The 19,780-nt window shown below is 40.2% G+C and overlaps 1 protein-coding gene and 1 non-coding gene across 4 annotated transcripts in view; one reads left to right on the top strand and one right to left on the bottom strand.

Moving 5' to 3' along the window:
- Nucleotides 1-19,780, bottom strand: part of FGD6 (FYVE, RhoGEF and PH domain containing 6) — a 117,225-nt gene that overhangs the window by 61,576 nt on the left and 35,869 nt on the right. The window contains exons 4-6 of one of the 3 annotated variants that reach the window (XM_040980715.1): nt 10,600-10,742; nt 3,193-3,260; nt 3,078-3,108 (exon numbers count right to left, since the gene is read on the bottom strand). In XM_040980715.1, the coding sequence (XP_040836649.1) occupies nt 3,078-3,108; nt 3,193-3,260; nt 10,600-10,742 (242 nt within the window). Of the gene's footprint in view, nt 1-3,077; nt 3,109-3,192; nt 3,261-10,599; nt 10,754-19,780 lie in introns of all 3 variants that reach the window. The other 2 variants (XM_040980695.1, XM_040980704.1) reach the window with 2 other exon arrangements.
- On the top strand, nt 16,847-16,983 carry LOC121164128. The gene has a single exon (XR_005885029.1). It is a non-coding gene; the product is annotated as a small nucleolar RNA SNORA48 (small nucleolar RNA).

Here is a 19,780-nt window from a genome sequence, read left to right as displayed (position 1 = left end):
GCCTTTCCAATAATAAAATAAAATAAATCTTTAAAAAAATGTTAGGCAAATTCAAAGTTTTTTAGGAACCAACTAACATAGACCACAGCCTCTAGACCATGATTCACCAACAATGCAGTATACAAAATGAACCAAAGCAATAAGCACCACTTTTACCTTTCTCATGGTAATGACGCAACATTTGTTCAAGCTAGAATTTTCATAATGGGCTCTGAATGATAAAATACATCATAATATTATTTATTCTTAATAATCCCCACAAAACCTACACTTAAGAACCAGATCAATATTAAACTGAACTTAATCACACTGAGGATTTCACATATTAGCCTTCCTTAGCTCTGAGCCCTCCAAGAGAACATAAATAAAAATACAAATGAACAAGTATGTAAGAACAGTTTGAAGCAATGGAGCATAAAGCAGATGGCCTAATCACTGGATCGGGTTTCATAACTCCAGGGCCAAAGAGGAGTAAGTGACTTAATCACCACTTGTCCAGTCTGGGCTTCTTGACCTGAGGGCATTGCTTAACCACTACCAGTATACAGTGAATTACAAAATCCAAGTGGATATATGGACAGTTAGCGAGCCTGGCATCTAGGGATGTCTGATACACAAATGATACTTTGTTTTTAGGCAAAAGCAAAGCTGCTGATGAGGTCAAAGAGCTATGACAAATATGCAGACATGAGTGTGAAACTGTGAAGTTACGGAGTGGAACGTCCCCACACCAACAAATTATTTCTAAAATGAAAATGTGCTTTCAATGAAATTAGTCCTCCCTCTTAATGTGTGCAGCTCTGGTAATATGTATAACCATGAATGAAATACTATATAATACCTAACTGAAACTCATCCTTTATGCCAAATTTCCATCCTCCTTTTTGACATTATTAAATATCAGAATAATATATCATAAGTGATCAGCTTCTGGCTTCTTTTTCATATCTGATAGCTTAAAATCTAGAATTGGTCTGGTGTCCAGTGATGTCCAGGGCAATCAAGAACCTTTTGAAAGCAAGGAGATACATTATATCCTATCTAGCAGAGATCTCCAGAAATAATTTTTATCATCATATAAACAATCACTAAGTGTAAAGGCTCAGACAAACTAGACTCAATTATCAAACTTCACCATTTAGCAATGCATTACATTTGAGAGCATATTCTCTTCATTTAACAGACAGAAATAATCTCTACTTGAAGCAATTGTTAGGAGGATTATACTAGGTGATCTATGTAACACAGTTAGGATTTGGCAAGTCACATAGAAAACACTAAGTATACCATTAATTAAGTTAAGGGAGCTCAAGTTAATTTAAATAATCACATAATCATTGTAGGATATTTCTAACTTTGGAAAGAAGGGTCTGAAGAAAAGCATATTAAGAGAGAGAAATTTCAAACCAAGGAGGGGAAACCCCTCAGCAGATAAAGGGGTTCTCAACAGTGAACCTCTTTAGGGAAGCAGAGCTCTCTGCACAGCGATCAGGCTGCTGAGTGGGAGGGTTTGAAAGCATCAGCAGAAGCAAAGGGAGTTTTTCTTAAGACAGACTAAATGACAATCAAATGGTTCACAAGACTCAAAAGACAAGTGCATTCAGTACACTACGATGAGCTAATTTTAAGATAGGAAAAATGTGAGAACTACAAAAGATTTTATTCCTTTTAAAATGTGCCTTTAAACATTTTATTGATGAGGCAAGAGAGAATTGAGAGAAAAAAATACTTCTATCTACTGTCTTACTTCCCAATGCATGCAAAAACTGGAGCTGGCCAGGAAAAACCAAGAGCCAGGAACTTTACCTGGGTCTCGTACTTTCATGGGTGGTGGGGACACAAACACTGGAGCGATCACCTGTTGCTTAAGCCCATCTCCAGGATAGAAATTAACAGGACGCTAGAATGAAAAAGACACTCCAGTATGGAATGTGAGTTCCCAAAGGGTATCTTATCCACTATGATGAACTCCTGCCCCAACTGTGCTATCAGTTTAGAAAAGGTAATTACAGAAAAGAAGAACAAGAGAGAGGGAAAAGCTAATTACAAAAGAGAATGTACCAATATAGCCCAAATTTAATGTGAGAAAATATTCCCAGGGTAAGTTTTATCCATATGAGTGCTTAGTATTAAGGCATTTTATATAAAAATGTTTCTAAAAGTTGGAAATGTTTTACCCATGAATTAGGCTTCCATGTTTCCACTGGATCAAGAATAGAGCCCAAAGGTAATACTGCTGGAAATGTGAATCTCCTGGAACTGTACCCACTTCCCATGTTCAGATATATTTATTAAAAGGAAGCCCAATAATAATGATATTCTTCAGAGACAAAAATGGGAACGTACTTTGTGAATCTTACAACTCTTAGCAATCAAGTTTTAACTCGTCATTTCTATACTTACACCACATAGGTAAATTTTCACTTCAATTTCTTTATTATTGTTTCCTCTACTCTGTTCCTCTCTTGTTAAATCTTGACAGTTTGCTAAAATACAGTTAGAATGTATAACACTAAGAGCATTTTAATTGCCAATATTTAATTAAACTTGTGAAAGCTTCCAAGTACAAAGCAGAGCATGAAAAAGTGAATATGCAGTTAAGACAAATCGTAACTGTTCCAACAAGTCTGTTCAGGTTGACAATTACAAGAACTAAAAATAAAACTTTAAACAGTTATAATTGTCTGTTTCTGGGGGCTTAGTCAGATATATATAAAAAAAACACAGTTGGAAAAATGATAACAACATATTTTAGTCCAAATTTCTACTGACAGGAAGCATGCAAATGGCCAAGAAGACATACTGGCCAAGAAGATATATTATCCCTTTAAAACTTTTCTCTTGAGAATACAAAGTTTGAAGACTTGACATTTAAAAGTTTTATTTTTTAATCATCTGGGTAAATGTACTTATATATGAAACACACGCATTAAAAATATACACATGTGCATATACTGAATCTGTTAATTTAAAAATATACGTAATTCATTTAATTAGTTATGCTGAAAACTTTTTGGGTTGGGAAAAATACAAAAGATATTAGTCTTAAACCTCAAGAAATATTAGTAGATACTTACAATATGCAGAAGTTTTAATACATCCACAAACCTGTAGAAAACAGCAATAAAAAAATGTTTAAAACATGCAATGGGGGTGGGGCAGAACCATCAGATTATAAAATTAGATACCTACACTTTCTCTGAGCTCATAATCTCCTTGGCAATATGATGAACTTTACTTTTCATTCCAGTATCTTCAGCCTATGCATAAGAAAACATTAAGAAAGTATGACACTCATAAAGGATAATGAAGATCAGCTATGACCAAGGTAAACACGAATTTTAATCTTGATACTTATAGATTTCATATTACTTGCAATTAACACTATATATTATCTCAAATGACAAATGTAGGAAAGATGAAGGATAAGCTGATTTCAAGTGTACAACAGTGGGAAGCTAAACTCAAAACAGCAGCTAGAAATTCACTAATTCACAGCCATGCGAGTGTCAGAGTCTTTACCACCACTCTACGTTTATGCAGTATGTTTTTTTTTTAAAGATTTATTTATTTTTATTGGAAAGTCAGATATACAAAGAGGAGGAGAGACAGAGAGGAAGATCTTTTGTCCGAGGGTTCACTCCCTGAGTGAGCACAACGGCCAATGCTATGCCAATCCGAAGCCAGGATCCAGTAACTTCTTCCGGGTCTCCCACGTGGGTGCAGGGTCCCAAAGCTTTGGGCCGTCCTCAACTGCTTTCCCAGGCCACAAGCAGGGAGCTGGATGAGAAGTGGAGTCACCGGGATTAGAACCGGTGCTCATATGGGATCCTAGTGCGTTCAAGGCGAGGACTTTAGCTTCTAGGCCACGCCGCCAGGCCCAATATGCAGTCTGTTAACTGGACAATATTGTGGCACATTTTGGTTAGCAGCCCAGGAGCACCAATTCAAGTCCTGGCTGATCTACTTCCAAATCAGTTTCCTACTAATGTGCTTAGAAAGACAGACTAAGATGGTATAATTACTTGGGTCCCTGCCATTCACTTGGAAGAGCCATACAGTTATAACCTTTGGGCTTTAGCCAGACTCAGATATAGTTCTGTGGCCCTTTGGGAACTGAACCAGAGAATGGAAGATCCTTTAACTCTGCCTTTCAAATCAATAAATAAAACATTTTTTAAATTAATTTTTTCACTGTAATCATTTTTGTGCTCAAAAGAAACTAGATAAGGGGAAATTTTTTTTTTAGAAAACTATATTGAGACCCATTAGATAATAAGTGGTTACTAAAGCCATGACAGTGAATGAGATCAAACAGATGGGGTAGGGTCCAGCGCCGTGGCCTAGTGGCTAAAGTCCTCGCCTTGAACGCGCACTGGGATCCCATATGGGCACTGGTTCTAATCCCAACAGCTCTACTTCCCATCCAGCTCCCTGCCTGTGGCCTGGGAAAGCAGTCAAGGACAGCCCAAGGCTTTGGACCCTGCACCCGCGTGGGAGACCTGGAGGAAGCTCCTTGCTCCCGGCTTCGGATCTGCGAGCACCAGCTATTGCAGTAACTTGGGGAGTGAACCATCGGACGGAGTGAACCATTTCTGTCTCTCCTCCTCTCTGTATATCTAATTTTGCAAAATAAATAAATAAATAAAATAATCTTTAAAAGCAAACAAACAAAAAAACAGATGGGGTATATAAAGTGAGCGCTGGAAAAACAGAAGACCTACATGAAATGGATTTGCCAAAAGTTAAAGTTGATTACTAACAGCGTTTAGCAGAGTTTCTCATGATTTTTAAAACAGGTTTATTTTTATCACAAAGTCAGATATATAGAGAGGAAGATCTTTTAGTCCAATTATTCACTCCCCAAGTGACCACAATGGCTGGAACTGAGCCAATCTGAAACCAGGAGCCAGGAGCTTCTTCTGGGTCTCCCACGCAGGTGCAGGGGCCCAAGGCTTTGGGCCGTCCTCAACTGCTTTCTCAGGCCACAAGCAGGGAGCTGGATGGAAAACCGGGCCGCCGGGATCAGAACCGGTGCTCATATTGGATCCTGGTGCATTCAAAGTGAAGGTTTTAGCCACTAGGCTATTGCACCAGGCCCGGTTTCTCACTGTTTAACCTAAGATTTACTACATTACATGATGAATCACCAGGCAGATATTTAATTTCAGATTTCCAGTTAACTATCACGGAAACTGACACTGTAGTTTGAGAGGGACTAGAAAAGGAAATGAAAGAAATAGCTGTAATCTTTTAGTTGTGCATAGGGAGAGCAAGCCAAATGTAAAATTATAAATACGGATGCCGTAAATATAATACACTGACACTGTGAAGAACAGCAAGATTAGAAATAGGCAAGAGTGAGGAAACCAGGAAAGGCTTTTCAAAAGATCAAGCAGCTGATACACTTCACTCTTAGAACAATTTATCAAGTGCCTACTGACTAGTGTTGACAGAAGCTGTCCTACCCTTAAGAGTTCCCCAATATCCTGTACCCTCTATCCCCACTCAAGTGCATGGCTGGGCTCTCTCAAGTTCCCTTAGTAGACTGAATATGGTTCTTCCAAAAGAAATGCAACTATGGATTTTTGGCTTTTGGAGTACCTCCAGGGCAGTTGGCAAGAGCAAGTGGTTCACAATGTCACAGCAAAAATGTGATTATCTTAAATTCCCTCCCTAAAATTATTAACTTTGGTTAATGAACAGTAACTTACGGTAGAGTAAAGGAGTGTCACCTATTTACACTACATACACCATCCACGCTCTCAGGATTGCCACGGGAGAGACTGCACAGCAAGACAACCTTTGTTCTTGGTGCAATTCTGTTGCTCACTACCCTGTAACCTGTTGTCATCTACCCCCAAGCCCAGAAAAACTTTGTCCCAGGAATACACTTGTACTTTGGACCCATTCACTTTTGATTTGGACTTTTAGAGCAAAGAATGGATCCAAAGAAAAAAGTCCCTGTAAAATTGGCTACAAACTCTCTTATCCCTTCCCCACATGAAAGGAATGTTTATGGGTTAACCATCTGGTTCCTCTGAGTTTTCTCACTTTGTGTTGCCCTTAGGAATCTGCATGTTAACAGATTTGCACTCTTTCTTCTGCAGATCTATTCTCAGTTTATTTCAGCAGGATTCAAACATGGAACCTTCAGACTTCCTTATATTAGCTACTATACACACTCATCAACAATCAGTAATTTGAACTATCTTTCTTGTCCTCAGCCAGCATTTATCCTCACCAGTGAGTCAACACGTTCTGTCAGTCACTCCTGTTGAATATTTCTACAAAGCTTAACTGGTCCTTTCCCCCTTTTACAATGGTTTCTGAGGTCTTGACTACACTACTGCATTAACTTGAGCTGGTTTTTTGTTTTTTCGTTCTGTTTGGTTTTGGCTCTAAATTTACTTGTCTGCAATCCGTTCTTTACACAGACATCAGGTTATTTCTAGAGGGCAAACAGAAGCATTCTAGTTCTCAGGCTGAACCACATTAGCAGCACATAAAGACAACAAAGACCAACCTTTACTTTTCAGGCACTTCGCAACATGCCCACTAGCCTTCCCGTCTCTCCCACTCCTTAGTCCAGTCAAACTGGAACTATCCTGCAACTCCTAGCATGCTCTGCCCTTACATGTCTGCCCTCCGTAGATGCCTTTCCTTTTACCTCAACATCTCTTCCCAAACAATATATGCCTGTCACATTCCAGCTCACCCTTTTAGAAATGCACTCAAAGGTGTTTCTTTTAAGTCTGCCTGATGTTCTCTTCCTGGCACCCTCTAAAGGGCAGATTACTCTCTTGTTCATATAATATTTACAGAACTGAATTCCCTTCTCTACTCTCTGATCTTATTCACCTTTGGATCCTTCTGTGTACAGCACAGCGTCTGCTCCATTGTGTAATTTATATTCATGAATAAGCAGAAAAGTAGTTGCTACCTTAGCAGAATTGAAAACTGGAGCACATGTCTTGCAAAATAGGAAAATTAAAAGTTCTCGCCTTGCACGCACCAGGATCCCATATGGTCACCAGTTCTAATCCTGGCGGCCCTGCTTTCCATCCAGCTCCCTAACTGTGACCTGGGAAAGCAGTCAAGGAAGGCCCAGGGCCTTGGGACCCTGCACCCACACGGGAGACCTGGAAGAGCTCCTGGCTTCGGATTGGCTTGACTCCAGCTGTTGCAGTCACTTGGGGAGTGAACCATCGGACAGGTGATCTTCCTCTCTGTCTCTCCTCCTCTGTATATCAACCTTTCCAATAAAAATAAATAAATCTTTAAAAAAAATTAAAAGAAAAAAGAAATTTTTAACACAGAGAAAGCGTGGGGCTAGACTAGATAATTAAGATCTTTCCAATCCTAAACTGCAGGGGGGACTTTATGTATCCTATTATCTACTCTACCTTCTAAATCAGCACAACTACAGAATTGGAAAAGATAATAACTATTGGATTATGAATCATTACATTATCATGTTTAAAGTACAAGATTACTAAAACAAAAATTAAAGGCTAAATATAATCTCCAACTTTTAAGAACAACAACTGATTCTGACCCAAACCAAACAATGATGGAAAAATACACTGTAGTGTTAAACCTCAAAAGAAGACATATCTGGCACCTCAATGAAAACTCTGACTTGAATTATATCACATTTCAAAGCAGGCTAATTGCTAAATAATAGCATCTACTAAAAGTACACTGCTATGGGAGTTGAAATATGAACCACAAACAAACCAAATGACATTGTGAAGGTCATAAAAGAAGTCAAATCCAAAACAGAATCTTTGATCTGAAATTCAGTTTTACACACAAATCTCTGTAATAACCCAACTTCTCTTCTTTTTGTATTTGCTCTCTAAAAAATGTTCAATGAAACTTATCCATTACTTTTTACAATACATTTATTAAAAAGTTTCTTCTACCCAAGACTTCTAATCAAAAGAAATTAAACATGTTAATATTCAGACCTGCCTGAGAGGCATCTCTTTATCATAAAGTTATTCCCCAAAATAAGGTGACATCGTGATTAATGTCTAGAGGGCAAAGTTCTCTTAGGAGTTCATACTTCTCCTCCTGGAAGGATGTACCAGATGATCTACTTTACAAGGAAATTTTAAAAAATGTAACAGGAATTATATCATAAAACAAAATAAAATATTTGAATGTAAAAAAATGTAATAGAAAAGCTAAGAGTGCAATCATGGTAATATAACTAAGCAGAATGAACGCCTCTCATTTATCTTAATCAACATTTATTAAGTACTAAGTCTATGAAATACAGATAGGTCAGTACTGTGGTACAATAAACTAAGCCTCTGTCTGGGATGCCTGCATCCCAAAGTGCCTAGGAGGCAGCAAACGGCAACTCGAGCGCTTGGATTCCTGCCAGCAAACAGAGATCTTGGCTCATGGATTTGGCCTGGTCTGGCCCCAGCTATTGTGGGCATTTGGGCAGTGAAGCAGCAGGTGGAGGATCTCTTTCTTCCTGTCTAAAGGAAATATAAAACTAAAAACTTGGAAAAGGTGACAACAGAGATTAGTACAGCCTGTTACCCCACTGCAAACACATCCCATCAATATCACTCAGCTTCTGTGGTTTTGCCAAGTCATTAATACAGACTGATGTTGGTTAAAATTCCTCTCAAACTCTAGTCTTATAACTCTTCTTTCATGTAAAGAAAAATGTGCATGTCCTATCTTTATCACAGGCTGTTTTTATTAGCCAGATGTAATAAGAAGCAATTGTAATACATTGACAAGCAGAGACATACAGGAGTGGTACAATGTTAATTATTCTTTTCATGGTGCTGTTTTTACTTCACAGGAACATCTTCTGAATTCCTGTTTACTTTTCCTTCATATAATAGAGACGAGGATACAACAGTACTTATCGTTTTTCCTCTTACCAAACCCAGTCCTTTTATGAGGAGAGATTATTGGCATCTAAAGAAACATCACTGCCATGCACACAATATGCCCATGGAAAATGTTTATCTACTGACTGAGGACCTCAGAATGGGACTGTATTTGAGGACAGAGTCACTGTAGGTAAGCTAAAAGGAGATTACACTGGCCCCCTAACACAGAGTGACTGATGTCCTTACCAGAGTAGGCAACACCACAGGATGCAGCAGATAGAGTGAAGTGCTACTATGGCTTCAATTCTAGGCATCCGGCGAGTGGCCAGCAAGTTCCCAGCAAGTAGGAAGAAGCCAGGAAAGATTCTCTCTTGCAGGTGTCAAATGGAATCCTGCTGACATCTGGGTTGTGGACTTCTAATTTCACGTACTGAGACAAGCTCCTAATGTTTTAAGCCACATTTTGTGGGATTTTATAACAGTCCCTGAATGTCAGCAAAACATATCACAAATGCAACTGCACAAGGAGTTTATCTCTGTTTAACAGTTATTAACTTTCTGGATTTCCCAAGTGCTTCTGAAACTACTACCTTGTTTGAGCCTCAATACAACTCAGAATAATATACTGTTTTACAAATTGAGAAAGCAAGAGTCATAGAAATCATAAAGACATTTTTCCTCAACTACTTCTAAAAATTGTTTTTCTTTTGGTCACTGACAATTTCTTTACTTCAGTTATTTAAAAAGCTAAATTTGTGGCCTACCCTTGGCTGATGTATAAGATTATATGCTATGTGCTTCATAATAATAACCTTCCACTTATTGGCATTTCTCCTTCAGTAGGATTTCTTTATTCATTAAAAATTCTGAGACATAATTCACACATCATAAATATGTTCATTCTTTTAAAGTATACAACTCAGGGATTCTCAGCATATTCACATTTGTGCAAGCGCAACTACAAATGAGCTTCCCAATGTTTTCATTCTTAAAAAACAAACCAAGAAAACAAACTCTGTGGCTCAGTAGGGAACGATGGCCACTTGGCTATCAATACCCCATGTTGGACCTCTTGTTCGACTCCTGGCTACTCTACCCCCAAATCAGCTTCTTGCTAATGTACCTGAAAGGAAGCAGAAGATGGCCCAAGTCTGTGGATCCCTGTCACCATGTGTGATACCAGGATGGAGTTCCTGGATCCTGTCTTCTGCCTGGTCCAGACCTGGCTCTTGTGGTCAGCGGGGGAATGAACTAAGGGATATGAGATCTCTCTCTCTGTGTGTGTGTGTGTGTGTGTGTGTGTGTGTGTGTGTGTGTGTGTGTGTGTGTGTCTTCAGATAGACAGATAAACAGATAGATAAATCCTAAAAAGAAATGAAACTCAGTGTCCAATGAGTCATTTCCTGTTCTGCTTTATTGTTGACCTTTTGCTATCATATCTACACATCAGTTGACATAAAATGAACTCTTTGCACTCACTTTTGAATTATATAGATAATGATCAATTAACATTTCTGTACACTTTTTTGGTAGACATACACCTTCATTTCTCTTGGGCAGATACCAAAGAATGGAACTGTTGTGTCACATGATAACTCCACATTTAAGCATTTGAGGAACTAACAGAATATTTGTCAAAGCAGCTACACCATTTTACATTAAATATTTTTTTTAATATTTCCAAATACAAGAAGAGCCAGAAAACAGCACTGCAGAAACAAACGCCAAGATATACCTGTTTATCCTCCAGCAGGTCAGGTTCTCCTTTACTAGACTCAGAGCTGACTTCATCTTCATCAGAACTGTCAATGACTTCCTCCTCGTCGGAGGGAAGATCGCCAAGACCGAGCTCGAGATCACAGTGACCCTCTTGTGCTGCTCTGGGGCTGCTTCAACAGAAAGCATGCGTTAGTCACCTTTCATCACAGCGAGTACAAGCAAAGCGGGCAGCAGACATTTCATCAGTGCGATGCAGAGAAGGTGTCGCTAAAGGATGTAGGGGAAAGGCAATACCTCCAGCATCTACTGCTCCTGTCTCACCCACTCCCACATTTTCCCTGACTTTTGGGGCTTACATTCTGCTCTTCTGTTTTGTTTTCTTCTGTCACAGCTTTCCCAACTGTATTAGCAGAAAGCTGGATTAGAAGCAGAGCAGTGAGGCCTGGCATGGTAGCCTAGTGCCTAAAGTCCTCGCCTTGCACATGCACTGGGATCCCATATGGGCACCGGTTCTAATCTCGGCAGCCCCGCATCCCATCCAGCTCCCTGCTTGTGGCCTGGGAAAGCAGTCTAGAACGGTTCAAAGCCTAGGCACCCTGCACCAGCATGGGAGACCCAGAGGAGGCTCCTGGCTTCAAATTGGCTCAGCTCTGGCCATTGCAGTCTCTAGGGCAGTGAATCATCAGAAAGATCTTCCTCTCTGTCTCTCCTCCTTTCTGCATATCTGACTTTGCAAATAAATAAATAAATCTTAAAAAAAAAAAAGGCAGAGCAGTGGGGTCTTGAACTGATTGCTCCAATATAAGATGCCAGTGTATGCAGGTGACAGCTTAACATAATGCACCATAATGCTATACTGAGGCTTACATTTTAATTTTAGGATCAATTTAATATGCTTTTAATGATAAGAGAGTGTGTAGGAAGCAAGTTTCCCAGTTTTCCCCCATTTGCTTCTTCCACACATCATTTCTCTGGAACATCAAGTCTCTCCTCCAACCATAAACCAAGATGCCTTATAAGGCATTAGCTGACTTGGCTGCATAGATCCTTTAGAAAAGCTGCGGCCTTGTTGGTTCTTAGTGGTTTTTTGTTTGTTTGTTTAAGCATGAAATGCCTTTTACTATTTGACATCAGTTATCCAGCTGACAGAGTGAGGCCATCCCTCGGTTTAACCAGTGCTTTAGAGGTAGGTCTGTAGAGAGCTCAATGCAGAGGACATAGTTGGTGGAGTGGCCAGCAGTAGTGAGCATGCCCCTTCGGGCACTTGTTCCAGCAGGGAGCTGGATGGGAAGCAGGGCTGCCGGCATTAGAACTGACACTGATACGAGATCCTCCTGGTGCGTTCAAGGTGAGGCTCTTAACCACTACACTATTGCGCTGGGCCCCTAACTCTCTGTTAATGATCCTGGAAAAGCAGTGGAAAATTTGAGCCCCTGCTACTCATCCAGACAACACAGATGGAGTTCCAGGTTCAGGGCTCCAGCTGTTGTGACCATTTGGACAGCGAACCAGCAGATAGAATCCATTTCTTTCCTTTGCTCTCCCTCTCTCTTCCAAATGGAGGTATCCTTCCACTTCGCACATGTGCTATTGCGGACAGATGCCCACCTTCCAGGCTATCACTTTTAAGTCCCTGAATTGTAAGACATAGGAAAATAACGAAATGGTACAAATTTAACAAGCCCTTCAGGTGATTCTGATGCAGTGTGAGATCTGAAAAATCAAGGTCCCAGGCCATTATCTAGCTCCCCCTCACCTGCTTGACATCAGGTTTTCTGAAACAGAGCTCAGGAATCTACAGGCCACTGTTGCAACTTCAGTCTGTGGGGGGAATTCCATAGGGAAGTTCCCCATCAAGAGGGAACTTCTTAACATTCCTTATAAAGACTCTGGAACAAAATGTCCCCTAACAACTGCTCTTCTGACATCAGTCTATAAGAATACCTGCAGAACGCCAGAGTATGGTGTCATCAGTAAAAGACCCATAGAAAATCACCAAGGGAAACACTGCAGAACCGAGGCCCAGCTGCACTCCAGCAGGCTCTCTCAACAGGCCATAAGCAGGTCACTCTCCTGCCAACGCTACAAGAAAACTTCTTAACAGGAATCCTAAAAGCTAAAGATAAACCTTCTTCCAGTTCCTGATTACACTTTATAGGCTACAGCCTTGCTTTAGAAGCCATTCTCAGAGCCTGAATGTTACACAAGGCAGTGGGTTGGAGGCAGAATGCCAAAAGGAACAACTCCTACTGCCAAACACGGGGTTTCCTATTACTCAGAGCCGGGGGCCGGAGAAGGGGAGGTGGCCTGAAGAAATCATATCACAGCCTCAATTAGGTGGATATGCACTTTATCAAAGCTCCCAGTGACAAGGAGAAGACTCATTCCTGGTGGGTGGGGTGGGGTGGGGTGGGGTGGGGAAGGAAGCAAAAGGACAGAAGTGTTCCCATCAGATCACCAGCAAGACCAAAACAGCTGGGTAATTTTTTGCTGACTTAGATTGGCAGGAGTAAATGAATGAACAGGATGCAGACTGCAGGCCATCCACATGGATAGAGGAAAACATAGCTTCACTTGTTTCTACTTTAATGCCTTATCTCTCTACATCCTCTAAAAGCTTGTTATTGCAAACAAGTTCAAGTTCCAAGCAGGACAAGTAACACCTGGAATTAGAAATGAAAAATCTCAGATGCCCAGCCTGGCCAATAGAACAAGAACTGGGTTGTTATCGGAACTCCAGTCGTGTGTGAGAAACTGTTCTTAAAGGATTTCTGACTCAGCCTATACATGGACTGTTTTTAGACTCAACGGTGTAAGCAGTTCAGATAATCAGTAGTCAAGTATCTGTGAAAAAATTGGGCTTTTTGTCTAAAGAGAACACAAAGTGTTTCTAAATCACTTGGAAAGTTACTAAGTACATAGTAATCAATTATTGCCACATCCATTTCAGACAGGAAAGGAATAAAGAACAAAAGCTAACCTAAAGAACAAGGTGAGGGTTGGGGCAGGCATATTGGCTTTGTGGTATAGGGGGTAAAGCCACTGCCTGATACACTGGCATCCAATACGGGCAATGGTTCGAGTTCTGACTTCTTCACTTTCAATTCAGTTCCTTCATGAGAGACCAGAAAGATGATCCTGATTTCTTTGGCCTGGCAATGAACCAGCAGGTTGAAGATTCCCTCTCTGTCTCTCCCTCTATAACTCTTTCAAATAAATAAATAAATTTTCAAAAGAAAAAGGAGGACGAATGAAGCTTTAAAAATTAAACTACATGGATCAAAACATTAACTAACTGGAGACTTTAGTTTGCAAAATTACTTTCCTCCTGAAAATCTTTCCGGATTCCCTCTCTCTATTCCAAGTTGGTCTTTATCTCTTCAGAACCCTCTACTATCTCACTTGACTGCAATTGTTGATGCACTTGTTCACCTCATTAAAATATAAACTCAGGACAGCAAACTGTTTTTCTGCTGAATCCCTAGTTTGAAATACAAAAAGCTTTCAATTATCTTTCATCATATCAAGCAAAATGTTTCCAGAAGGCAATCAGTGTTAAATTTCAGTGGTACAAGTGGTTACATCCAGGATGGCTACATAGCAAATTGAGAAGAAAGGATGGATGTAAGAGGAAAAAAAGAAATTATCGTGTAGTAGAGGGGTAGGGAGAAAAAAATCCACAGCAGTATTCAAGATTTCACTCCAGGTCACCAACACAATGGAAGCCATATCTACAGCAACAGAAATATGCAACCAGGACTGATTCTAAAGGAATTAATACAGGGACAGGCAGTATATCAAGGAAAGATGACATCCAGGAGCCACATTTACAGGTTCATTTCTAAAATGGTTCAACTATTCTCCCACAATTGTTAGCAGCTTTGGGATATACACAGATAATTCTAGATTTCTGATAATGAAGCAAGGATTCCTCACTGATGCCAAATCCTATAATCTGCAGCTCTTCTTCTATTCTTTTTATTTCCTTCCTATCATCAGGAAGATAACATCCTAACATAGTTGGCTATGCAGGTTAAAGGAACAGGACATAGTGTTTCCTCTACCCCTTCCTGCCTAGTAAGTTCATAATCTGACAGTGGAAATAAGAGGAAAATAAGCAGCAACAGCAGCCAAAGACCTGCATTTGCTCCCCTCAAGTTATTCTTTTAAGTCATATTCGCTTCTGGAAGAAATCAGATTTTTCCAAAATCAGTATGTGCATTACACATTAGAATGCAGAAAAGCCAGAAATCAACTACTACTGATGGGCTTCTGCTCCTTCAAGTATGATGTGTATTTGGAGCGATGCCTTTTCAATGCTACCACTTATTTAAACAAGTTTATTTATTGTAAAGGTAGAATATCAGAATAGGGAAAGAGGGGTATGAGATTTCTTCCATCTGCTGGTTCACTGCTCAAATACCTGCAACAGCCAGGGGTGGAGCAGGCTAGAATCAGGAGCTCTATCTAGGCCTCTCACATGATGGCAAGAACCAAAGTACACGAGCCATCACCTACCACCTCCCCAGGTGCACTGTAGCAGGAACTAGGACTGAGAGTGGAGATAGAACATGATCGTAAGTGGTAGCTTAATATGAAAGACCACAATACATGCCTCCAATTAAAAAAAATTGGCAAATTTAAATTTATTTTCATTTATTTGGAAGGTATAGGGATACGTAGGGAGTTCTTTAATCCAACAGTTTACTCCCCAACTGTCCCCAGTGCATAGGGCTAAACCAAGCTGAAGCTAAGAGCCAGAAACTTAATCTGGTGACACAGGGACCCAAGGACTTGAGCTATTACCAGCTGCCTCCCAGGGCGTGCATCAGCAGGAAACTGGAATCAGAAACAGAACAAGGACCTGAAGTCAGGCTGACCAATACAGGATGTTGAGTGTGACAAGCCACATCTTAATCACTGGTGCTAAACACTGGCACCTAATTCTTTTATACATGTTCAGTTTTGTATAAGGGGAGTGCAGACACCTCTGGAATTAGTCAGCCCTTCATATCCTTGGGTTCTGAAACTTCAAACCAACTGGGGATCAAAAATGTAGTTAGGTGTATAAAACTTGTGTGTGTATAATTGCCAACAATCCCTAAATCACACTGCATAACAACTAGTTACCTATCATTTACACGGTACTAGGTATTACATGTAGTGGTAGTTTAAACTATTCAGGAAGATGTGTAGATGCAGTTTAATACAAGGAATCTGAACATTCCTTGATTTAGTTATCCACCAGGGTTCCTAGAACCGATTCCCCACAGATATTAAAGGACAGCAAAGGACAGCAGTTCATCAAATTTCTCCTTAAGGTAAAAACATTACATCAATGATGAGTTCTCTTCGGTGAGAAAGTCTCTTTTAAAAATTACTTAATTTAATTCCTCTAACAGTTTGCAGAAATACTGAACCTTTACATTGATGATAATCTAGGTGTAACAATCACCAGAGTCACCACAAGCATATCTGTGTGAACTTCCATTAAATTAAAAATTCTGGACCAGTGTAGGTAAAGTTAAATCTGCTACGCCAGCATCCCATACGGGCACCAATCTGTGTCCTGGCTGTTCTACTACTGACCCAGTTAACTGAAAACAGTCTGGGAAAAATAGGAAAAATAGCACAAGTTGGCCAAAGTGTTTTGACTTCTGCCACCCTCATCAGAGCCTTGGCTGAAACTGGCCCTGGTGGCCATCTATGGAAAGAACCAGTGGATGGAAGACCTCTTCCTCTTTCTCTCTCTCCTGTGTCTGTATAACTCTTTCAAATAAATAAATATGTTCTAAAAGATTCCAGTCGTGGGCAGAAGGCCATGGATAGCAGAGAGGAAAAGGAGAAGCAGAATTAACTGACAAAGGCTTTCAAAGCTCTGAGTCTTCCACATAGCCCACCGATCCTGCTCTGCTTTGTCTTTCTTGTGATTTCATTCAGAATCCCTTAGCCAAAGAATATATCACATAATTCCTTTTAAGACTTGAAGAAAGCAGTGCATTCCAGTACCCTCACCTTTCCAAGTTCCTCTCTCATCTCCAAGTCACAGCACCTAACTCTGAGCATCTCTGATGCCCCTCTTTTTTCTACTCAGTGCCCAAATGAAACAGAACTTACTCAGCCTCAGAATGTTGCTATGTCCCTGCCCCACCCACCAAAAAATATTGTTTCATTGTGACTTGGCATTTACATGTTTCCTTGTTGGATTCATACCTATCCTACAAGGAGAGGGAAAAAAATACTTGCAAGAGTGTGAAGGATACTGCTCCTGGCAATGGGCAAGGAGACATCTCATTTGTGGTGCTGCTCTTAGATCAGGCAGGGCAGATGCAGTCCTTTGTTCATCCTAACTTGATGCCTGTGTAGGTGGCCAGAGCCACTTCATGCCTAGGATCCAAAAAAATCCCGAACTTAATGCCTACTGCATATGCCATGGCTCTCAGTTGGGGACAAGGATACAGCTGGCCATGTGTATATCATGTGGCTCCTTAAGCTGCCTGTGGTGGTGTAAAATTGAGCCACGGTCTTCAAAAAAACATGTGAAGAATGAATATTACATGGAAGAAATAACCAAAATACTTAAAAGTAATTTTATTAGTTATTACAATAATACTAACTAGTTCATAAAGTTCTCTAGAAAAGCATGCCTACTGAGCTTTACAAAAAAAATTTCTCAGTTACTTAAGTCCTCTTAAGAAACTGCAGATTCCAGGATCAGAATAAAACCATGATTCAAATTAACAAAAACTATTTAAGAGTCCCTCTCAGTCTCCTTATAAAGTCTTCTTCTCAATTATACAGTCTATGTTGAATTTTCTCTATGTCCCACTCAGGTAATTTTACTGGGAATTACCCTAAAAATGAGTAAGTGCTAGCTCTCGCAGGAAACATGGCAAAACTTGTAAGACACGTAAAACTTGTAAAATACATGGCAATCAAATATTTCAGTAAAATAAATCATATATCAGTCACATTTCCAGGTATTCCAAACATAGTTTCTTAGCGTAATTCAGTACGTGCAGAGCCAGGACAACAGAACATAAAAGCACAGAGATAACACAGAAACTCAAGCAACTTACCTAATTGAACAAATAGCAGGCTCAACAAGTGTGACTCCTCTGTGCTGGGAAGAAAAGCAGGTCATCTGGTCTTGCACAGTACTAGATGCTTTGAGTAAAAGGAAGCATCACTGCTTCAACAGGGACAACAGGAAGGCTGTGGAACCTGGTGATCTTCCCTTTGTGAATTATTTATTTTATTCATTTGAAAGGTAGAGTTACACATACACACAGAGAGAAAAAGAGAAAGAGACAGAAACAGAGAATCTTTCATTCACCGGATCACTCCTCAAACAGTGGCAAGGAATGAGGCCAGGGCCAGGTCAAAGCCAGGAAGCTAGCACTCCATCTGGGTCTCCGTTCAGGAAGGCAGAAGCCCAAGTCCTTGAATCACCCGTCACTGCCTTCCCATGCATATTATCAGGGAGATGGCTTGGAAGAGGGGCAGACAGGACTCACGATACCCATATGGGATACTGCCATTGCAGGTGGAGGCTTGTCTAAGTATACCAGGAAACTAGCCCCATCCTGATGTTCTCATCAAAGGACAGCATCAAAGATCCATCCACTAAACAAAAGTACATACATACACATATTAGTTTTTAACCTTCTCAATCTTTTAGAAATTGCTAACTACATTAAGATGAACAAAAACTTCAATTTTAAAAAGTGCAGAGTGGATTGATTTGTATGAAGGCACACACACACATATAACATTCAAATATCCTGGTGTACACACAAGTGGTCTCTGGCAGAAGAAACCAAAAACTACAGTTGAGAAAGACTTCATAATTTATCACTTGACGTATGGAGAAAAAAAAAAAACTGTTATCATGTACATTCTTATTTTTTAAAAGAACCTTCCCCAAATAGAAATCTAAAGAATTATAAACAAAAGTACTTCAGAAATTCTTGGGAGGACTGTTGTAGTAGCCTAGCAGCTGGGGTCCTCGTTTTGCATGTGCTGGGATACCATGTGGTTGCTGGCCCTTGTCCAAGAGGTCTGCTTCCCATCCAACTTGCTGCAAAGGCGATCGAGGGCTGACCAGGGCTTTGGGACCTGCAGCCACATCTGAGAGCCCAAAGAGGCTCCAGGCTCCTGGCATCAGATCAGTGAGGCTTTGGCGATTGTGGCCACTTGGGGAGTGGGTCGATCAATGGCAGACCTTTCTCTTTGTCTCTCTTCCTCTGTGTATCTTTTATGATAAATTTTTTTAAAATACAAAATTTTTTTAAATTATAGGAAAAAGAAATTTAAAAACAGTTAATTTTTAAAACCCCATGCTTAAGATTTTTCATAATATCTATGTCCCATGAACTTGAGATTCATTTTGCGTAGATATATGTATATAAAGAGCAATGTATATATAATGAATACATATAACTTTGTATGTATACAAACTCATTGGGGCTGGTTCATCTTCTTCACAGAGTGATAAGAATAAAAAATGGCATTTCTCTCTTACTTTTTCCTTCTCTCCACTGCAAAGCCCAATCTTGGAGGTCAATATTCTTTAATGGTTCTCTTTTATACCTTTAATCTCTAATCATTTCTTATGCTGCTAAGAAGGAGTCTGTTTGGGGGAATCATCAGCATAAGGCTCCAGATATTAGGGAAGAAAGAGGTGATCCTTCTGCCAGGCCGGCTGCTGGTTTTAACAGGAAAAAGGAAATCAGAAGAGGGATCATTCAACAGTGTGCAGGGTCCAGAGACGAGCAACCACAGCACCTGTTGCCTACACTGCAGTGAACAGACCACAGTGATGGGGTTGTCCCTTACAGAGGCGTGTGGTTATCTCCTGCAGTGCTCATCTGGCTTGTGGGGGAGCTTCCTGGTCTGCAAGGAGCCATCATCATGCACGCTTGAGTTCCTGGTCCTATCTTGGAAAACATTTCTTTAATTTGAAAAGGAAAGAAACAAGGGACAAGGAGAGATATTTCCTATCCACTAGTTCATTCCCCAATGCCAGCTTGGCAGTAATCCATCCTGTCAGGCCATCATTTACTGCTTCCCAGGATGTACACAAATAAGAACCTGCAATCAGGAGCACAGCCTGCATTTAAACCCAGGCAATGAAACATGGCATACAGGCATTCTAAGAGGTCTCTTAACCACAGTCCCAATTGCCTGTATCTCAC

Source organism: Ochotona curzoniae, unplaced genomic scaffold, assembly GCF_017591425.1.
Source record: "Ochotona curzoniae isolate NIBS_2020 unplaced genomic scaffold, NIBS_Ocur_1.0 contig_1014, whole genome shotgun sequence".
Lineage (NCBI taxonomy): Eukaryota > Metazoa > Chordata > Mammalia > Lagomorpha > Ochotonidae > Ochotona > Ochotona curzoniae.
This window is presented reverse-complemented; position numbering and strand designations above follow the sequence as displayed.